General features: G+C 41.8%; 1 protein-coding gene across 1 annotated transcript; it reads right to left on the reverse strand.

The window, feature by feature from the left end:
- Nucleotides 1-1,711: 1,711 nt before the first annotated feature.
- Nucleotides 1,712-8,417, reverse strand: LOC118413577. Its single transcript, XM_035817104.1, has 14 exons — nt 8,414-8,417; nt 7,959-8,144; nt 7,617-7,790; nt 7,076-7,270; nt 6,898-6,923; nt 6,496-6,610; nt 6,148-6,215; nt 5,663-5,868; nt 5,336-5,418; nt 5,053-5,199; nt 4,563-4,721; nt 4,062-4,285; nt 2,764-2,877; nt 1,712-2,639 (listed from the first exon to the last, which is right to left on the reverse strand). Exons 1-14 carry the CDS (start codon nt 8,415-8,417, stop codon nt 1,845-1,847), a joined length of 2,496 nt encoding a protein of 831 aa, XP_035672997.1. The 3' UTR covers nt 1,712-1,844.
- Between the last annotated feature and the right edge of the window lie 14,059 nt (nt 8,418-22,476).

Below are 22,476 nucleotides of genomic sequence, written 5' to 3' on the forward strand. Positions count from 1 at the left end.
TTGTACTCACTCGACTGGGCATTGCAAGAAAGGTGATCTCTTGTGACGAGTGACCTGTCATAAATGTTTCTCATTGATTATACAAATGAGGTCCTCATTGGTCACTTGATCTCCTCTACCTAAATGACAATGTGCTTAAAGTATGAAAGTCTTAGCAAAGAAAGCTTTTGTAGCATTTTCTCATAAAGCCCCGGTCACAAAGCGCGTACGATTCCTTGCGATGGACTATTCCGCATATCGTACGATGAGCGCAGTACATCGCAAGAAAATCGAAAGCATCGCAAGCCATCGCAACGCATCGGATGGTGTTCAAAATTTTTCCAGCATCGCACGATTTTTCACTTGTGTCTCTTCTGTATAGCCGTCTGAGCGCTTTTGTGCTTCTTTAACCAACAAAATGTGGACATAGCTGTTAAATACCTTCCTAAAATATATTTAACTGTAAAAATAAATTAAAAAAGACCATGACAACAAGAGTATTACAAGCAAAAGTTCAAATCAAGCGTGAGTACTGGTATGGTTATCTCGGCCTGCTTGCCGGCTCTACGTGTCAGGCTCTTTCGAAGATCGTATCATGATATGCTATCAACAAAAAGATGCCATCATACAAAAATCAAATGATAAGCATTATATCATATATATTTCCGACTCATAGAGCCTGCCTTTATGTTCGAGTTGTCCCCATGGTTATTACGATTATGGTAAACTGACCCAAGACCGACGAGAGCTGAGATTTGATCTAATTATAAACTCACGTGCATGAAGCGATCAAACAATTGTCTGCATCACCTGTGCGTGGCGCGCTGTTCTCTGGTTGCGACTGTGGCAGTTGCGACTGATATATTTCCCCTTTTCGTCAATATCGACAATATCAGGGAAAACTGAAACCATCACAACATGCTAAAAAATCATAAATCTATAACCTCATCAGTAGACAAAAATTGCCGTAATGAACTCTGCTATGGGGGCAAATAAAATCTTACGACGATAGCGAAATTTTGAACATGTTCAAAATCCATTTCAGCTCTATTTTTCGCCATACGACGCTCCCCGATTTACTATGATCCACTGCGATTGACGCAGGCACGCTCTTATGACCTCATCGTACGATGCACTACGCGCTTTGTGACCACGGCTTTATATACTTAAACCATTGCTTCCGATTCTCCCCCGACTTACGACGCACTGCGCTTATCCTGCGCATCGGAAGGAATCGCAAGGAATCGTACGCGCTTTGTGACCGGGGCTTAAATTATGTAAACGAGACCCTAATTTGCATGACTTACGTCCGCATGTTCAACTTAACGTACATGTTGCTACCAAATGTTTCAAGAATGGAATTTTCGTCATCTAACACAATGATAACAATTTCTCATTAAATATGTAAATTAGACAACAATTATGTGTTCACATATCTTCGTTGATCAAGTTTGGTCAGTGGGGTGGGTAGGGAGGCAGTGACGTCCTATAGCCACACTTTATATTTTGTAATATGGGCCGTGTGATAATTGCCAAGGTCATCGACTTTCTTTTTTTATTCCAGTCATCTGGCGTTATGCTGTAGAATACATATCAGAGACAGCCATACTCATACATCAATGAGTTCTATTTAAAGTTGGCAGCTCTAGCTGTTGCGTACTTGTGCATTGTGCCTTATGATTATCGGAGTGATAAATTCTTCATGAAGTTGGTCGAGACAGAACGACAAAAAGGAAAAGACACACTCATTGGCTTGCCACCATACTGCCTTTAATTGAAAATTTAGCTGATTTGCTACACTGCCCACATTACTAATTGTTAAGTCGCGGCAACTGTGCCCAGTTTATGTAAATGCGCCACGCAAATCAGTAACGCATGTAATGTGCCCAGTATACCACGCAGAATACTACAAATGACAGAGGCAGCAACAATCTAGCTATCTCGTCTATTCTAGCGGTAATGTCTTTGGGCTTCTCTAGTGGCTCTGCTGGCTCCGGTTGTCTGAACTTCGGTTCTTTGCGGGGAATGAATACAGGTAGCACCTGAGTCCTACTGGCTGGATCTGTGACGGAGGTCTTGGGGACTGCTTGTGAAGCATTTTTTATGTTCTTGGACACCGCGTTTTCACTTGATGTGATGTGGTCCCTTTTAGTGGCATAAGTATCATGTTTCGAAACATTTCCGGCAATTTGCTCCCCTTTCTTGTGAATTGGACGACCCTTGGTCTGCTGCTTTTTTGGTTTTGTCTTCTCGAGAGGGACCCACAACAATTCTTCTGTGCCGGATTCCACCTCAGGCCCGAGGAAGGTAATGATGATATTTTGACTGTACTTCCTCTGTCTATTGGGCATTGCTTTGTCTGCCTTAGCAGGCAATGCTACTTCCTCTTCCCCCTTCTTTTCTGAAGCATCTTTCTTTGTCATCGCGCGCGGCTTTTCAGTCTTTGAGATGTTTGACTTCATTCTACTTTTCTTGTGTCTTCTTCTCTTCGTGGTCGGTTGAATGGGTTTCTGAGGCTGCCGTGGGCTCCACAAAAATTCTTCCGTGCCAGACTCCGCCTCCAACGCCGGACTGTTCACGAGCAGGTAAGGATTGTGCATCTTAGGCCGGGGAATACGAACTTTCGCAAACACTTTTTGCTCCTTCTCCCTTTCCTTTTTCTGCAAATAAAGTTTCAAACATTGTCTGGAATCAAATTCTAAACTATACGTAGAACGACTGTCTTTTTTATCAATACTCACAGTCCAAATCGCAAGGCAATGAACGAAACAGGAACAAACGTACCTTACGTTCTTCCCAACAGTATACGTTGTGTGCAATAGCTGTCTCCAGCAATGCTGCAATCACTATTGCAAGGCATCCAAAGAGCCAAATGTCTCTGGCTTGTGCTTCAGTAGCCTATAGAAAATGGATATCTCATTTCTTGATTTGATAGAATTATCTTGTCTATCTAAGCTTTAAGTATCCAATTACGAGGTAATTTCACTGGCAAGGCATCGCCGTGGCTGAATTCTCAAAGAATGAATTGTTCCAGGTGGTAGTATTTTTGGATGATTAAATATCTAGTAGTAACATCTATTATCATAATACCGGTACGTTTACGACGATTTCTCTAGCCATACTGATTTGACAAATTGTCAACGCATCATTTTCTCCAGTTACATGTTGCTGTTATAGGTTACCCTTGCCACTTCTTCTGTGTAACTTTTCTGCCACTCTTGTCCTGCTAAAAGCGTAATATTGTAATTGTAACACGCCGCGGAATTACACGGCGAACGGGCGCGTGGTTGGGAGGGGGTACAAAATACCGGTAGGAAGAAACACGGCACAATTAACTGCCGCTATGTACATTTATACATCCTCTGATGTTCCTTCCTTTTCTGTCAGTAAATGCATAAAACATAAACCTGCATGAGCATACAAAATGTCATGAGAAAACGGAAGTATACTGTCAAGAATTTTCATTTAACTTCTGTCCGTCACAACCGCTATGACGTAACACTTCACTGCTAGCGTAGATATAAAAATGGCGGGAAAATGGCTGCGTACGTTCAATTTTGCCCATTCAGTCGTAGATCCGGGCTATTATGCAACGGTTCTTCACACTTTTACATGAGTTGTAGGTCACCAACAGAAATTCAAGATTGTTGTTGAATCATGTTCGTCTTGTGCCGTGAGCATGTGTAATTATGATCTATAAATTTGGCAATGAATGTGACAGTGTGTTCGTCCCACGACGAGCTGCCTACCCCGAAAAAGATACTGAAAACTTTTGGCCTTGTTGTCTTCGAATGCATTGTTATCGATGCTTTGTAAATTATGTATTGGACACCTAAATGTCTGAAGTGTGCATACCTCAGAAATAACTATTGTTGCATGTGTAGATCTCTTTAAGTTCCAGTATTTTGAATCTACCGGTATAAGTCTTACTACCGGTATTATGCCAATGCATGTTATATCCTCGCACATAAAATTGTTTGTAATGGTGCATATGATGACAAAAACCCCTTTCCGACATCTTGTTAAAAGGCTGGCATATTTTCTCAAAGGCATTTCAACATCTACATTGATAGGTGACTGACCCATAGTACACGGTGAACTCCGGTGCTCTGTTTCACCATGACGAGCAGCGCAGTACTTCCCAGAACCACCCGCGCAGAGATGACAGATGTTGTCAGTGGCAGCCATGTTTGGAATAAAGACGACAAGACGACCACGATTGACGGGAAGAACAGAGTGAAGACGTAGCGCCACAACCGACGTCTCAGGTGAAGCTTTATCCCAACAGTACTGTAAGTACTTGTTCCTGTTGATAGAATTTTCCTCGTCTATGAGTTTATAGTCGTGCAAAGAAAACTAAAGCGTATAATTCTGAAAGGACGTTATAGTTCAAGGTGCTCAGTACTTCTTGTGCTGCTGTTACTTCACTTTTTACAACTATCATTGAAAATATTGTATCCAAAGTCAAAAAGTGCTTGTTAAGATTGACTACATTTTAACCGAAAGACTTGAATCTACTAACAGTATTGTAGTCGATTTTAGATCATGTAATCAGTAGCCGTTGATTTGCCCAAAGCCTGTACCTAGCGGGTAGTCTGAGCAGTCTCCGAAGTTGTACCGACATTCTCCTATCAGCTGTTTACACCGATCGCACTCCTCACCATCACAGTGATCGAACTGCACAGACTGGCATTCATCATCAACGCCTTCATAGTCGCACTTTTCCACGAAGTAATCGCAGCCTAGAAGATAAAAGAGCGAAATTAAAGGAAATAGGACCGTGATCAGCTACAGGGTCTTTATTCCTTATGAGTCGTTTTGAACAAAGGACATTTGTATCGTGTTTTCAATTCATTAGTTTTCAAACAGTTTTCAATTGAAACAACTCCATAGTTCTATCATCTTTGCTGACAAGTCTGATAATAATATGGATGTAGCTTTAGAGAATACATCGATAAAGAATAGATCAATTAATTCTTCAGTCGAGTTTTCGCACATTCGCATGTCTCTTCCTCCGAAGCTAAGAAGTGATGATAATGCTTAATAATAATAAGCTATATGACACTCCTTCACCTGATGCGTTGGTCAGTAGAGAGTTGTATCCTGCCTGTAGCTCCACGCCCATCAGCTGGTGTTGAGACACCACACCAAGGACGTCCGTCCTTATCGGAGTCCTCTCCAGGATGCTGGATGGGAAGAAGCGGATCCTGACTCCGTTGTCTAGGAGACGATTGAAAATTATACATTGTCGTTAATAAACTTTACAGACATTCATGAGCTATTATTTGACGAAGCAATTGTATGCCCAAGTAAAGTAAATATGAACATATCAACAATGGCGAATGTAGATACTTACAGGCATGTAGCTGAGTACTGCAGACTTGTGTGTCAAACGGGAACCTTGCAAGTTCTAAGCCACATTTCAACTTGAACTTCCGTCTGGAAAAATACTGAGATGTCAGTACAAAATTTGATACTAAAATCAAATTTACCGCTTTAATTCTTGTCACAATACTAGTTCTGTCATTGAGGGTCAGTACGTTTACTTTATCTAATCAGCCTTTAAACTATTTTGATTTAGCCCTTTGATCTGACCTTAGATTCGTATTTGATAAATATCACAACTTCGTAAGATAGTTTCCAAACAAGTTTAAAAAAACTACTATTAAAAGCAACCACGTACGTTATCTTGTACACGATCATTCCCTGACTGTTGAGCCACATGGTCGTCCCATCCTCATCCATGGCTGTAGCCCCGCGGACGGTCCGCCCATACTGGAGGGGTGGGGACCACAGGATGTCCGGGGGGACGGGCATCCAGGTGGGGGTGAGCTGGGCAAGACGCGGGTCAAACCACGCCAACTCGTACTGAACTGTCACCGACAGGTTCTGTGGAGAGGGAATGGTGAAATATGTTCTGGGGTGAGCGACACGGGAAATACATTATGGACAATTACAATAACGGCATTGTTTAGATGAATAGGATCATTTTATTAGTAATCTAGCAAACAAATATGTACAACGTATCATTTGCGCCCTAATAGGGTATTAAGGATTTAGTACTTACAGGAAACTAGAAGAGCGCGCACAATTCCTATATTTGTTTACTTTTGTTGGTACCCATGGTACCACAGAATATGAAGTAAGTAGATACGTGTAAAGTCTTACGGCGTGGTCCTCGGAGATGGAGTTGAGACGAAGGACGTGCACACGTGAGGCTGTTTCAAACCACCGAGCTGGGAAATAAAATAACCACAAGGAAGAAAAAAGGCTTTAAGGTGTGAAAAATATCAACACGCCTCAAAATGATTGTTTATGCTATCCGATTGTTTATGCTATCCGATTGTTTATGCCATCCGATATCTACACACCGTGCTTTTACTCTCCAAGCAGAGGTTAGGCTCCGGCTGTTTTTAGACGTTTTTAGGCGTTTTTATCGGGCTTTCTATTTTGTCCCGTTCTGTTGATGGCCGCGGGACATCATCAAAACGGTACAAAAGGTATGGGTGTGACTACCTTCAGACAGTGGCCTCTCGTCGGCTTTATACGAGTCAGGTAAAGGCTGTCCGGTCCGCCACCTCAGGACATCCACAAGACTCGCGTTACTCTCAGCAAGACTCAGGCCCCCGAGCTGGGTTCAATCATTCAGATTATATATATATAATGATATGTTCGTAAGAATACGATATGGATGCACTATCCTTTATACTAAAGTTATTAGTAGTTGAATTAGAATTGTACTTGAATAACATTTTGAATATAAGATTCTGTTTGTACGTAACGATGATTGACAGAGCATAAAAAGTACTATTGTTTCTGGTTTCTGTTGGACAATAAGTTCGAACCGAATCAAAATGACATCACATCTATTCCCTGTGCAGTAGTGTGTAGCAAGATGTGCTGGTATTCGATACTTACGTCACTAGATACACCATCTGATGCCTCTGTGTAGGAACAAATAAAAAGAATATCTAGCTTGGTTGAAAGAAACATCATCAGTGTTAGATGTGTAATACAGTTAGATCACAGTGCATTTGTTCCACTATTTACATGTCACACGGCATCATCATATTAGGTGCAAGATTAAGTGTCCTACCGAGCGGCCCCCCTTGGCTTGAGCACTGGTCCGTCTGGAAACAGAGCAGACTGCTTCCCGCCGGCCCGACACAGTCCGCCCCACCGCCGGCCGGAGCGGGGTTGGTGCAGGTCCTCGTCCTGCCCTGCTGCCCGAACCCACAGCCGCTGCTGCAGGCAGAGAAACTCGACCATTCGCCCCAGTTGCCGTCAATCACTGTGTGAAATGACGAGAACTTCTTTTAGGATTTTTACAGTGTAGTCTTATTCTGTACACTCGAAGATCACGAACATGTCATGCTCTACTGTACTTAATGACAGCAACGCTCCTACATACTAGGTGAAGTATATACGACGTTTAACGTTTGGCGTTTGACAAGCCCCCTTTATATTTGGTCAAACACGATGGATTACGTTATGCACGATATGGGATATGGTAGCTATTGTCACAGACGTGCTCTAACCATCACGAAAGCCGTGTGATTTCCATTGGGTGATACATCGAATGGAGCTATAAAAAGAAGCTATCATAATACATGTTCGACAGGTAAAATCTTCCTCACAGCAGATTACGTCGACTCCTGCCCAGACGAGGCCGGCGGCGCAGGTTCTCACGGCGTCCCCTCCGTTAACGATGAACCCGTCATCACACGTGTAGGTACACTCGGTGGTCAGTGCGTAAGGGGCTGTACATCCGGACCAACTGGCGTTAGCAACCACCGGTGGTTCAGGACAGCCTTAAACATGTGGAGAAATGTTCCTCTGAGCAATGTGTATATGAAGTTCAACTTTTGACCAATAAAGTTGAATATAGCATTTGATATGTTTGTATATATATCCGACAAAACAAATAATCACATATGATATTTTCATTTCAGTATTATCATCAAAATATGTCTAGTTACCTTGACAGACTGGGTCTTCCCCAGACCAGTATGGCCCAATCTCACAGGTCTTGAAGGCGTCACCGCTGACCACTTCATATCCTGTATCACAAAAGTACTGACACTGCGTTCCCGCCACGTACGGGCTGTTGTTGCACGAGTAACTGGACGCGAAAGGTACTTGCGGGAGAGACGGACAATCTATCGCTGTAAAAGAAATGCTAAAATACATCAGTTTTAAAATGAAAGAAATGTAATCTTTCTTCAAATTAAAAACCTTCAACTGAGCTCAAAGTAGACGCTAATTTCGCAATCTAATGTATGTTATGACAAATATGCCGAATGATATATTCAGACTTACGTATCCTTAAGTACATTTTTTTCTTAATCGTAATTGTAATACACATCTACGCCAACATAACCAATGTGGGGAAGTTTTTTTAAAAAGCTATTTTTATCGGGGTGAATCCGAGTACCCATGACAAATTTTATACTTGCTATATTAAATGGCTGACCATTACTATTAACACTATTAACACTGTCGTGTTTTTTTTTCTTCCTCTTCTTCTCTTGCCATACATCTTCAGTGGAGATTCGGTAGGGAAAGGAAATGCAGTGAATTTTGATATGAACGGTTGGCAAAATGCTCCCATTTTTTAATTTTCATATAAGACTTACAATCTATTTTGCTTTTGGGGGGTCATTTGTAGACCAAAATGTATATTTTAGGCTCCTGAGCTCCTGTTTTGAAACCAAATGCGCTGTATACGTACGTGTGCAGACAATACTCTCGTGATTGAGCCATACGCCCAAATCCCAGCAAAGTGTGACGGTAACCCCCGTGTGCCTGTATCCCGGGTTACATTCAAAGTAACAGTTATAGCCGTAGGGGAACGGCGGGGTCCCGGCGGCGCACACGGGCCCGGGGGACCCACCGGCTACAGGCGGAGGTGGTGCTGAGCATTCTGGAAGGGGAGCATAAAGTAAACACGGAAAGGGAACAACATAGTTTTTCTTTCAAATAGCTAAATTACAGAGATGCGCTTATCATATTAAGATTCTAGGGTACGTTGAATACATAATATTATGTGAAGTCAATGTGAGTTTAGCAATAAAAGAACAGCTCACTATTTGTTGTCAGCATCCATGTTCAAATTCTTTAGATACATACATGTATATATTTTAAGAGGGAGAAAAAGATACATGATAGATACATGTAGACATAAATGAATAGGTAGATAAATTTTGGATGCAGTGCAAAATGTCCAGTTCATAAAATCCTTCGAACTCAGTGTGTTCTGATGCCGGGGGAATGTTTTATTGATTTCATTATTATAAAGGACGTCCTGGTTGTAAATCGTAACATATATTCAATATTTTGGACATACATTGTATGATCAATGAGGTTTGGTATGATATATCCCATGAGAAAGCATAGAACGCCGTTTTGTGTCTACGTTATGCTGAAACCAGCTGCGTATATAAAGTTATGCAGAATGTTTGTTCCGTACAGTACTTACGTGCACAGACGAGTGGCAGCTGCCCCGCCATACATAGTAGAAAGGCTACCGAAAAACAGCTCCGAATCATGTCGCTCCGAACCAGACACTGTCTGGGCACCTTACAGTACATGCCCAGCCTTGGACAGTGTGGCTTCATTGTTCCTAGGTCCCGTGAGATTCAGAATTTTAATTCTCACTACATGGGTAAGAGTCAGTCAACCATCAAAAGAAATAAAGCCCTTTGACAGTTTCTCGGCACACCTAGTCACTTATCAAAATTACTTCTTTTGAATGAGCTATCTATAGCACACTTGATTGTACTTTAAACTCGCTCGTCTTTGTCATGTGAATGACATTTTGTAAAGGTGGATAGTTATATGAGAAAACCTTGAGCACAATATGAAACAATTATTTCACGGTACAATTTATGTACCTATTTTGTACTGTTTGTCATTTTCAAACCAATATTGAGAGCGAAACACGTTACAAGTCTGTCATTTTCCTCATTGTGAATTGTGGTTGATTGTGAATATTGCATGTACCCATCCTTGTTGGAGCCTATCCAACCGTAGCGGCACTAGTCGTTAACGTTGGTACAGTTGGAGATGGCAAGTTCGAATCATCAATCACCTCTCTTTTCAGCAGAACAGAGCCAAAACAGGTCGTATTGAATTGTCACCAGATGACGCTTCTATGAAGACGTCATAATTTCTTTTTGGAAGTTACGTGAAGGTGATCGTAAACATCGTTAAATACATGCCAAGTGAGTACTTCATTTGCATAAATGATCAAAAAGAGCTAGTACAATGTATAGCCTTCCCTCCTAAGATAAGCTTATTTACTTCTGTTTTGCGGGTCGATGAGATGATCAACTAATACAATTTATGCAAAGGAGGACCTTATTTGTATAATTCACGAGAAACACACATGATACATCAGTCGTGAGGTTTTAATATTTGAGAAAGGTATGTGGTCGTGAAATTATCTTTATTACAAGACGTGTCACCAGGCTTCTTTATAAGTTATCGAATCATTGCATCACTTCTCACTGTATCACTGATTACGAGCTACACATTTTCTTCACATAAAGCAAAAGCAAAAGCACATACAATTTTATGAACCGTTACATGGAAACATACCAGGAACACCAGTACGCACTTACGTTGTTCATACAACTAAAGAATGCAATATGTACAAGAATGTTTGTCTGAACTATGCAGCTCAGAGACTGTAGGTGTCACCTACAGGATGTGGAACGCTTGAACCTTGGGCTACATCATACATGGAGCAATGATGTTGGACCATAGAAATAAGCTAAGGGCTGCGATGCTCAATCACAATAGAGCTACATGAATGCATCAGAGCATCAGTTTCTAGAACCAATCTTCTTTGTGATTATATAGACAGTATTTAAAGTATTCTTCACAATTTCAGTTTATTACAACAGATAAGATAGTACGATACGCAAATGGCACCTTTAATTTGTGCCATCGTCAATGACCATCATGATCATGGATGCATGTGCTGTAATGTCAATTAACTGCAATGGGCTCTCAGATAGATAGCTGTACAGTATAACCATATATGCTAACAGATAAACTATCAGAACAAAAAAAAAACTATGCTCACAGGTTGCAGCATGTTGAGTTTTTCGTCGCCATTTTATTTGTAAAATTCGATAGAATATTTACAGCTAAACCTAAAATTAATTTTGACATGCCGTTATGTCGGCAAATGGACTGTAGCCCCGGAAGGATTTCTCTTCAATTTTTACTTACTATATAATTAGATATTACTAAGTGTACGTTTCGGAATGTTCTTTTGCTCACACAGAGATTAACTCGAAGAAATGGTTGAAGATCTTCATGTTGTCAAAGGGTTGCAGTATCTCGTACTGCCATCAGCAGCTGGTATCTTGTGCCCGCGGCGCCATCCAGGGCCGGTTGAGTGGTCCAGGAGGTACGGCAACGCTCATTGGTGAAGCTGGCTGGCATCCAGGAGAGACGGCACTGCTTATTGGACCACCAACATACTGTGCAGCTGAAGACACAGTGACCTATACGATAGGAAAAATGGTTCATTTTACTCATGAACACCTCGTGCTTCGGTTGGCAATTCTAATATGGATGGTGTAGTGATGCGTTCGATTCCGCGTACCGATTGTAATTATTGCGCTAAATTGTAGATTCAGGGTACATAGAGTTGTCAAACTATTCTTCAGTAGTTTGGCCACAACGAGCTTGATAATCAAATTTAACAAAGTAAAGGTGTCAACTTTCTTTGTGATTTACACTTGCCTAAAGTTTCTCTTTTGTGGACAGGCCCTTTTCACTAGACGCAATCGATGCGGCCGTGGATGAGTGAGTTCCTTGATTTCATGATTGGAATATGATACACAATGTAAAGTATGATTTTAAATATCCATTCTTTATCTACGATAAAAATCGTTGAGCGATTTGTCAAATCGTTGGTCGCTGCACGGTCGCGTTCAGCGGTCGCATCCTCTATTGATAATGTAGATAGATAGATAGATGGTTTATTGCGCAACAATTGCATCAGTGACAATACATGGCAATGTATATACACAACAAAAAGTACAATCTAATAATACACATATACGGTATATTACAATAATTTCATTTGCTACAATACTAGTAGAATCTACGGTATTGAAAAAAATTACATTTATTTTCCCCTGTATGGTCGCGTTAGAGGAGTTGGCCACGTGCACGGCATTGGTGCGGCAGCGGCACAGGTTGGAGATGGCTGTTCGGTAGTTGATGTTGATGATGCCGTACACCAGCGGGTTGATGATGGTGTCCGCTGAGACCAGGTCGGAGGCCAGGCGGATCAGGTGGACGGGGAGAACCTTGCTCTTGAGTAAGACAAAAAAAGAAATGAAAAACGAAACGAAAAGTTGTCGAGGTTTTAAAAGTTGTAAGGGTACAAGAGGTACAATGCAACTATTTATCTCATGATTTAAATATACAAGACAACGACATCATTGCCAAATATCTATTTGTAACATTATACCAGACGTTTCCTCACAAAATGCATACACGAAAGCATACTTATTGGAACGCACTATTTGATAAAGGTGCGAAGTGATTAAAGTTGATTTTTCAATGACTGTAACATGTTAACAGAAGTTGTGTGTGCCTTACCTCGGGAACAATGATGCCAAACGTAATGGACGACCAGAGCCAAAAGACGAAGAACACCAGGAACAACACCCCGCAGTTCCGTGTCAGGCGGAGTTCGGTGCGCTTGCGAACATTCGACGCCTACGTGAAAAAAAAAAAAAAGATTTTATAAGAACACTAACTAACTCCACTTACTCCCTGCCTACCACTCAAAATTGACTACTATATAATGTCCAGAACACGAGATATTTAAACCGGAAGTTCTGAAGCAGTACAGTAGAAAGCAGATAGGAGACCGATTATTGGATTTGACCTTCATTTTCCCTACTCCTATGCCCTATCAAATGTTATTGGGATCCGTTCACAGTTACTCATGTTGATATGCAGATAACAGACACCTGGTGGTTCTTGTCATTCTTGCCTAACGGACGTATATTATGTTATATATTAGGCTGGCCAAGGAAATGTCAAAAGGGTCATGTTGTCACCGTATTACGTAAGCAATAGACACACAGAGACGAAAACATGCTATCAGTTGTCAGGTAAGACGTCTCTCAGGAAATAAACAGTTCTCACGTGTCCCTGCACCTGCTCCCCACTCTGGCGCACGCGCAGAATGATCTTGATGTAAGCCAACACGCTGATGATGACCATAGTCACGCTTAGCGCGCTCCAGGTCCGGGCAAAGGCGAGGTACACCGCTGAGTCCAGGTCCTACATATACAGATAGCTTTACTGCTAATTCAGGCCCCGAGGCTTATTGCAAGTATACACGGAAAAGAAATAACGACAACAATAGGGTATAATATACATTGATGAAGTAAACATGATTAAATGATAGTCGTCAACTACTTCTAATCTAATCTAATCTAATTCAAAACATGTCAAATTAGGTTAAATAGTTTATAAGCTACTTATAATTTGAACACTTTTATGTTTGTCAGTTAGACGCTCTTAAAAGGATAAAAGCGACCTGACATGATAAATTAAATTCCCGTGCATTGATATTGTTCACACTTCATGTAGAACAAATGGACCTAGCGACCATAGTGTATATCTAGAGCTTGAAAAGTGCAAATACTATTTGCAGATCGGTGACAACAAGGTTGATACTCAAAACGAAACACAATTGACATCATAAAGATTGGTGCCATTGAAAACATACATACAATTGGAAACATACTAGAACCTACATAAGGGCCTTCACGAAACACCGACATTAAATGCTAACCTGTAAGACGATACAGCGCCTGGTGATGGGATTGTACCCGACTTCTAACCCCCCAGCGTAGAACGACAACACCAAGATGAAGCTGGCCACCGCGGAGACCAGCAGAGAGAGTGTTGTAGTCTTCCAGTTGAAGATGGTGTCGTACGTGTTGATGTTCTTAGTGATGATGACACACCGGTTTATAGCGATGTGGGTCAATGTTATATTGGACATGACGACGCAAACCAGCTGGACCAGACCTAAGGCAAAAAAAGAAAGACTCGTATACGTAGTACGTGAACAAGTGGGAGAAATAGTGGGCCGTTTGTAATAGTAACATGAATTTTGAACGTTTCGAGAAATGAAATCATTCTCGCTAAGTCTACCGATGCAATTTCCATACCGTGTAATTTTCAACACAAGCCAAGCCAACCTTCCCTTCCTGTGGGACCAACTTTGGAGCCGGACCAAGCCAACCCATCCTCCTACGCAGGGACATCCAACAGCCAAACTTGAATGTGCCCTGCTAGCGCTCTTTCAATCGTCACCCTTAGTTCCTCACCGTCCTGCTTATAAATATTAATGTGGTTACCCTTATACATGCGAGACAGCTTTTGAAAACGGAAGGGCATTCTCTGATTGGCTGCCAGCTGGTTTGCGGGGGACGTCCACAGGAACTAAGAGTGACGGTTGAAAGAGCAGGGCACATCCAGACAGGCAGTTTGGCTGTTGGATGTACCTGCGTAGGAGGATGAGCCAACCTTACCTTCCTGTAAGACCAATGTTGGACCCAGGCTAAGTCAATGTTTCCATACTGGTATAGGCTCCGGTTACACCATCTTCCGCGATTGGCCTCACTATTGTTACAAACATTCGGCACAGAACTACCATTGCTAAACTAAGAATCAGTTGCCACCGACTACGAATTGAATTAGGAAGGCACAACCGTACTCCTCTAGAACAAAGAGTCTGCCAATTTTGTACCTCACACATGGTAGAAGATGAAGTGCACTTCACTGTTGATTGCGATATGTATGTCAATGATAGAAATACTCTATTTAGTTATATAGAAAGTAGATTCCCTCATTTTAGACATATGAGTAGCACTGACAAGTATATTTGTATATTCATATATGTATTTGTATAGTATAATTATATTTCTCATGCGTTTTGACAAACCGACAATAGCTAAACCCAAACAGTCCTACATTTTCACCATTACCAAGAGGCGAGAAGAAGCCGAACTTTTGTGTTAGGCTAGATTTGTGATACTTTATATCTTGACTTGTTGTGACCTGTACATGTACTTAGCTCGGTTGGGCAAAATTGTACAATAAAGGTCTTCATTCATTATTTACTCTACACCATCAAAATAACTAGAGACACACATCGATTCAAACAAACACACAGACCTAAAACCACATACCCCCGTCTTCGCGGAGGTAAAAATATCAAATCACTGACCAATGGCCGTACAGGCTGTTGGATCGAGTGGCCACCCGCCCGTGATGATCCCGACAGTCTGTGCGGGACCGATGCAGATGGCGGCCAGCAGGTCAGTGCTGCACTGGGTGGCGACGATGGCGTTGGAGGGAGTGCGTAGGTTCGGGGTCTTTACTGTGGCTAAAATGACGAGATAGAGTATAAGCAGACCAGGACATGATAACGTTAGACTTCCAGCCGTCATTCAACAGGTCTAGATAACATAATATATTCTGGTATTCAAAAATAAGTAAAATATTCACAGATATAATCAGCGTATCTATAGTAACATTTATGACTTAAGTGTTTCAAATGTTTCATTCTGTACCTGACCGTGGGGCATTGGATAATCTATCTGTTTCTATATGTAATCGCTTCGTGCGGAATACGAATTATCTGGACTTATGTAAATCATACGCTTTGACTTGAAGTCACGATAAAGATTATTAGGGTTTTCCTCTGCACTCAGGCGTACCTTTTAATAGTAAAGTTACAAATGGAGCACCAAGATTTTCAATACGGAGAATAACGAAGATGCACACATGTTTTGCGAGCTTGAAGAGATTATCTTCTTTTAAACTCACCAAGAATCACAAGGATACTCGCCACAGGGCCGATCGTCCCTACGGACACAGCAAACGCTGTCTCAAACCCATCGGCAACGGTGAAGTCTGTGATGTTGCCGTCGCTGAAAGTGTCGTTACGCGCTTGCCTCATTTCAGTAGTGACTGTCAACAAAACAGATGGAGAATTCCACGGTATACATTAGGGAAGCGCAAATCAGCACCGTACCCTGACTTCACTTTTTCACTTCCTGCACATATACACTGGTATCTGTTCTTATATTATCCCGACACACTTGATACGTTACACAACTATACACGAAGTGAACTGAACTGTGACATTTTGGTAGGTCTGGGATCAGATGAATGAAAAGCCATGACCAGCTTTTAATGTAGTATAAGCTTTAGCAACAAGACAGTTAAACCCTGGCCTTCAGCATGCAAAAGGTGGGATGAGATTAGACAGAGATTCTAGTCATTAAAGCAAGATGGAGTTACCTTAGCGGCTTTTAATTTCACTCGGTTTTTTTTTTCAATGACCTTCTCAAACATTAGTTAGCATTATCGCATCTTTAAACACCTTTTAAATGATTAAGGGCAAGGCGGCCCTGGTTGATCCTCGCTAGGCACAATCAAATGCTGCTTTAAACATTTCACTCAAGCAACCAACATATCGTTTGAAGTCTTTTTTTTCAGACACTGCTCGGTGTTTAAAAAATGTGCAGATCATCTTTCCCCATAACCTTGCCTCTATAGTTCATGTTATCAAAAGGATATCACATGTTACGAATACTCCTTCAAGGCAACATGTTTGGCTGAGTCTATACGTAAATGAAATACTCTGATTAGCAAAACTACAACTGAATAAGGAACAAAATCGACGATCTATAAGATATTGAAGTGGCCGAATAGTCTTGATTGTCAGTTGAAAGTCTCACAAATGATAAAGCAATCATGTATCGTGGCACAAATTGTGTCACAGCTGCCGTGTTTTTACATATTGAGCAAATTCTGAGTAAACATTGAGTGAACTCATTTGCAGATTAATATGATTGTTTCTCAGTAACCTAACCCGGCATTTACTGGGTATGACGTTCTCGATACGTCATGGAATATATGTACTAGGAGACATGCTATAGAAGGAGATCGGAACTAGAGACATTTGTAGTGTAGTACGTTCGTATATACGTAAGTGAAGTCCAACACAATCTACACACATATGACGCACACTGTAGTACTACAGATAACAGTATGATTGACTCGGACAAAATGTCCTGCGAAAGTAATAGTGGTGTATATCTTATTTCCCTACAAAGACACAAAAAGGCAATGACTGGCAAAATATCAAACTCTAATTAAAATCCATTCAATAGGGTATGCATTAATGAATGAATGAATGAATGAATGAATGACCTTTATTGTACATTTATGCTCAAACAAGCTAGGTACAGGTCGTAGCGCTAGCGATAAGGTACAATTTATTTATATATTGTAAGAAAATGGTATCTTACCACATCTCCATTGACTAATAACAAGTCAACCATCATGCAAGATGGACTTGCCAGCTCGTGAGGAAAAGATACTCAAGGCTGATCCTTTGCAAAGTTCATTTTGTTATCATCACAAAATCACGTCTCCTTATACCCCCTTTCCACTAGGACGACGCTCTCGCCGCGCTCTCTCTGCGACCTAAAATTTGACGTATTCCTCAACGAATTGTATAGAAAAGAAACAAATCTTTTTACACTTTCTGTGTTTTGTTGTCTTCTCTGTCACACTATTACGTTTTGTATGATATACCCAGTGTAATAGCGAAGGTTACACATATCCTATTTAGGTCGCAGTAAGATCGCAGCCCGATCGCCGTCTGGTGAAAAGGGGGACTTTGATGTTCGCGACAGACGGAATAAAGTCGAAGAAATCGGCCCTACAAACGCAAGACATACGTACTGTATACAGACGTACCTGCTGCCGCGGACTGCCATGTGGATGATGTGTTGATCATGTTTCCCGTGAATGGTGACAGCGTGCTGTCGTGATGTAACTACTGCTCTGGGAAAGGCAGCCAATCGGACCTTACAAATAAAGTTAAGGGCACATGCGCGTCGGGCGCGGAGTGTGTTTTTCTTAGTGCCCTCATGGTTTAAAATGGAATACGAATTTAGACTAATAAGCATTATTTTAGGTAATGTGACGTGCAGTGTATCGTAATGATTAATGACCAGATAACACGCCATCTTATCACTTTATGCACTTAATTTTACATTTATGACGACCCGCTTGGAAATAGGGGATTTGAATTACCGCATCAGGTCGAATGTGTTTGGAGCGAAAAGGACAAAAAGTGTATTTCAGGCTTTCTACTAAACGTTAACAAATGTAGAGACTACGCCTTCCAGCCACATTTGTGGTTTTCATGACAAAGTGTAAAGCTGAAATAAACAACGAGTATGGAAGAGATACAAAACAAGGCATGGCAGTTGAGCCAGGAATATTATTTCAGTAGATGTAGCTCAGAACCGAACGTGAGAACTACTCACAATACCTCCCAATGGGAGACTTACATGTAAATCTCGTGATGACTTAATTACCTTCCAACATTAAACCTGAAATGTCACTGCACCAGGGACTTCCCTACACTGTTTCCCTTACACGAACTAAATTATCCCTACACCGGTGATGCTTGATCAGCAAATCGTCAGTATTTATACTTGTTCTGAATTATACTTATCAAGTATGATGACTCGCTACTTATTGTCGTCGATGCTTCGAATTCCTGGACGTAATCAGATTATGAATACTTAGAAGTTCTTATTTTTTTACATTAATTCTGTACAATAATCCACGCTGTATCAACTAAAGGAAAATATACAATTGCCAACTTTTAAAGCTTGTGTTAGAAGACACCCCTACTGTGTTTTTGTCCTGCTCTGAGGCAAAATGAGTGGTAAGTAAGCTGCGTCGTATACATGTACGGTCCATCATGTCATGATATACTAGTAATGTAATCAGAGGTAATCAGGAAAACTGAAGGTAGTTTGTCGGTCCCATTAAGGTGATGGTACTGCATCGGCAGATGGGGCGGAGGAAAATAAAACGTTTTAGGGGCAGGCCTGGCGGTGTGCAGGTTGACGTGATCGTTTTGAACTGAGCCACCCCCTCTCCAGGTGACGCATGCGCATAGCGTGTAGACGAACCATAGGTATCCAGTTTGAGATTATTTTTACATCTCTGGCATCCTGCGCAGGCTTTCATCAAACACAGATTGAAATATGAGTTGACAGTATATCTAGCAGTTTTGATAATGGGCTGTGCATCTACAATAAGAACATATGATTTCTTACTACCTATAAATACAGTAATTATACTAAACCTTGATATCAACAACTTTGGTGAACAATTCAAACACATCACATCAAAACATCTACATCATTTCAACGTCAAATGAATTACGTTATAGGAAAAATCTCAGTATGGTTGCACCTAAAAGTTCTATGTTCAAACATACATGGCAGACGGCAACCTTATGCAACATCAATAGCTAGTCTGCACAGAACTCGTCTTGTCTGTTTAGTTTTTAGTGGTGTTTTTTTTCTTCTCAAAAGAACACCAAGGGAGCTTCGACTGATGCAAAGAGGGGCTCTCGACGATGTATGAGCACCCTTCATGTCACAGATCAAATTACAGATGTTTTCATGTTTGGACTCTTCATGATCACCGCCTGGTTTCTAGCCACGCTTTGTCGTGCAAATACCGCAGGATGTCGCGTGATTTAATAATAGTAACGGGTCTGGTTCTACAGTTTGACCCGGTCTACTGCCTAGGTTACACATAGCCGAATTTGGCTCCCGACACTCTCCCGACTATGGTTTAGGAGTGATTCGGGAGCTAGTCGGCTGTAGTGGGCTGGCGTTCGGCTGAGTCGGCTGGCGTTCGGCTGAGTCGGCTGGTTTTCGGCTGCCTCAGCCGAATGTTTTGAAATGTTCAAAACATTCGGCTCTGAACGGCGGGTCTGGAATAGGTCGGTTGGTGGTCGGCTGGTGTTCGGCATGGTCGGCTAGTGTTCGGCTGGTGTTCGGGAGTAACTCACTGGCAGTCAAGTTTTAACTGCTTAACCAAGCCATAAACACTGCTAAATACTCCCAGTTTGTTTCCAACCTACTAACGATTCACTCCAAACCCGTAGACAACACTCCAAACCCGTAGACAAATCTCTGCTAACTCAATCCCAAGAAAAATGACTATTACACAAAAAAATGTACCAGGGCGTAGGCGAATCACCCCCCGAACTTCACACGACCGACATCCAGCCGAAAACAAAAAGAACCATAAATACCATATTAGAGCTATCTGTGATCCAAATTTGATCTCTTTGTGATGTTTAGATAATAGAAGAAAGGATTATTTTGATTAAAAATAAAAATGGCTAGTTTTTAAAAAAATCGCTGATTATGTCCATTTCAAGTCGTAAGAGGGTTAGCAATCGGTTGGGAATCAGTCTGGAGTGATTCGGCAGTCTGCGGCTATAGGTCGGGATGGTTGGTAATAGGTTAGTTGGCATTCGGGACACAGTCGGGAGTAAGTAATATACTGGTCGGGAGATGGTTGCGACATGTTCGGGACATGTTCGGCGCCAAAAAATGGGCGTGGTCAGACTGCTCCCGAACACTAGCCGACCTGAGTCGGCGAAGGGTCGGCTGGTGTTCGGGAGCTAAATTCGGCTATGTGTAACCTAGGCATAACGGAGTCCGTTATTACAAACGAGTTTCCTCCACCAGCGCTGAAGATGTTGGAGGCCCATGAAGCACAGGAGATACAGCGCTGCCTGGCGGACCGCTCACGTGGATTGAAACTGCAGGCACGGGAACCTACAGGGGACGGAATCACGTCAGATACCTGTAGCTGTGCTGTGCTGAGCCCCCGTTTGCTACTATACCAGGCGTACTTTCATTACGTAGATTTTTAGAACTAACTTTTTTTTTGCATTTAGTAACCTAAATTCTATTCGAAGATTGTTGTGTGTGAGTCGCACAAGTAAAAAAAAACATGTGACAAGCAACGCGTCTGAATTGAGTAAGCTTAAAACGTTGTTTATCTCCTACCAATACCACAGTCAACGGAAGGGTATAACCAATATCTGCTCAACGTAGTGCATTCATATCTGTATCATGAAATTCTGCGTGTCATTGTCAAAAAATTAAAGAAAGAAATGGTGAGATATACCTCAGGAGTTCTTGTTGTTGCGAAGGTAGGGAATTGGTCTTCACGGTTGTCCTTGCAAAAACAGTGGCGGCCAATCAGATCCCTGATGGCTGTTTGGTAGTTGGTGCTCGTCATGCCATAAACAACTGGGTTGGCGATGCTGGGGACAATGAGGAGGCAGGCCGCAAAGCGAACAGTATAAACCAGCGGCTCTTGGGCCTGCGGTCAAAGAAAGTCAGATCCGGTAATTCAATGCTAATATTATTGAGGATGTAAAGGCATTGAGGATGAACCGGCTAGCATAAAACGGAACATGCCACAATGTATGGACGGGGCTTCCGAAAATTAAAGATACAAAATCTGTAGAATAAACGTAGCAAACCACCAATGACTCATTATGAAGAAAAAACAGATCGACCTCAGATAATTTAATTATAGAAGCATTGATAATTGTCTTCAGTAGTACAAAATCGAGAACGAAGCATGTCAGAAGGAAAGGACGGTTAAAGAAACGTAGGAAAATAACAAGAAAAAATCTACTGCATTTACTTTAATTTAGTCGGTGTCACAGTTGTGGTTATATGTATCATCACCTTGATCAAAATACCCATAAATGTAAATGATTGCGCTACGGCCGCGTGGTGCGTTGGTACCCCGATCCCTCGACCTCGGACGTTAAGCAAAGCGCGGTCCGGACAGTTATTGGATGGGGGACCACCCAAGGACGACCGGATTGCTGTAGCCGGACCAAGCATGGTCATTCCATGAAGTCGTCTTCCGGGAGGGACGTAAAACGGGGGTCCCGTGCTCGAGGAGGTGCCTCTACCACGTCAAACAGCCTCATTACTGAACACATTGGGTACCTACTGGCTGGCAAAAAAATACCAGATGATAGATTATAACAGAACAGATAAGACTTACATGGGCCGAGATGCCGAGTAGAAAGTAGACCAGGAGCCAACAGACGAAGAAGACCAGAAACAGCAGGCCACAGTTCCGGGTCAGAAGAAACTCGTGACGTTTCCGAGCGTCCGACACCTGAAATAGATAATAACGGGCAGTTAACGTTTTAGACCCAGACGGGACATGGACATTTACAACAATCTTTACTGACACAACAAAATCGTATGCTTGTTAGTAGTGGATCATATGAATTCCGTAAGGATAGTACGTTTCTTAGGAGTGGATCATATGAATTCCGTAAGGATAGTACGTTTCTTAGTAGTGAATCGTATGAATTCCGAAGGATCGTATCATGTTTTTCGGAAGGCATTCTCAAGTTATGCTGGTCTTCTACACACAAATAAATAAACACACAAACGCTACCCAAAACATAACCTTCTTAGCGAAGGTAAAAATCAGGACAACATGAAAGCAACAATATATCTCATGGTCGGTGCGGTACACGTTACTGGTGACACATGGCTACCCACCTGC

Source organism: Branchiostoma floridae, chromosome 4, assembly GCF_000003815.2.
Source record: "Branchiostoma floridae strain S238N-H82 chromosome 4, Bfl_VNyyK, whole genome shotgun sequence".
In the NCBI taxonomy this organism is placed as follows: Eukaryota; Metazoa; Chordata; class Leptocardii; order Amphioxiformes; family Branchiostomatidae; genus Branchiostoma; species Branchiostoma floridae.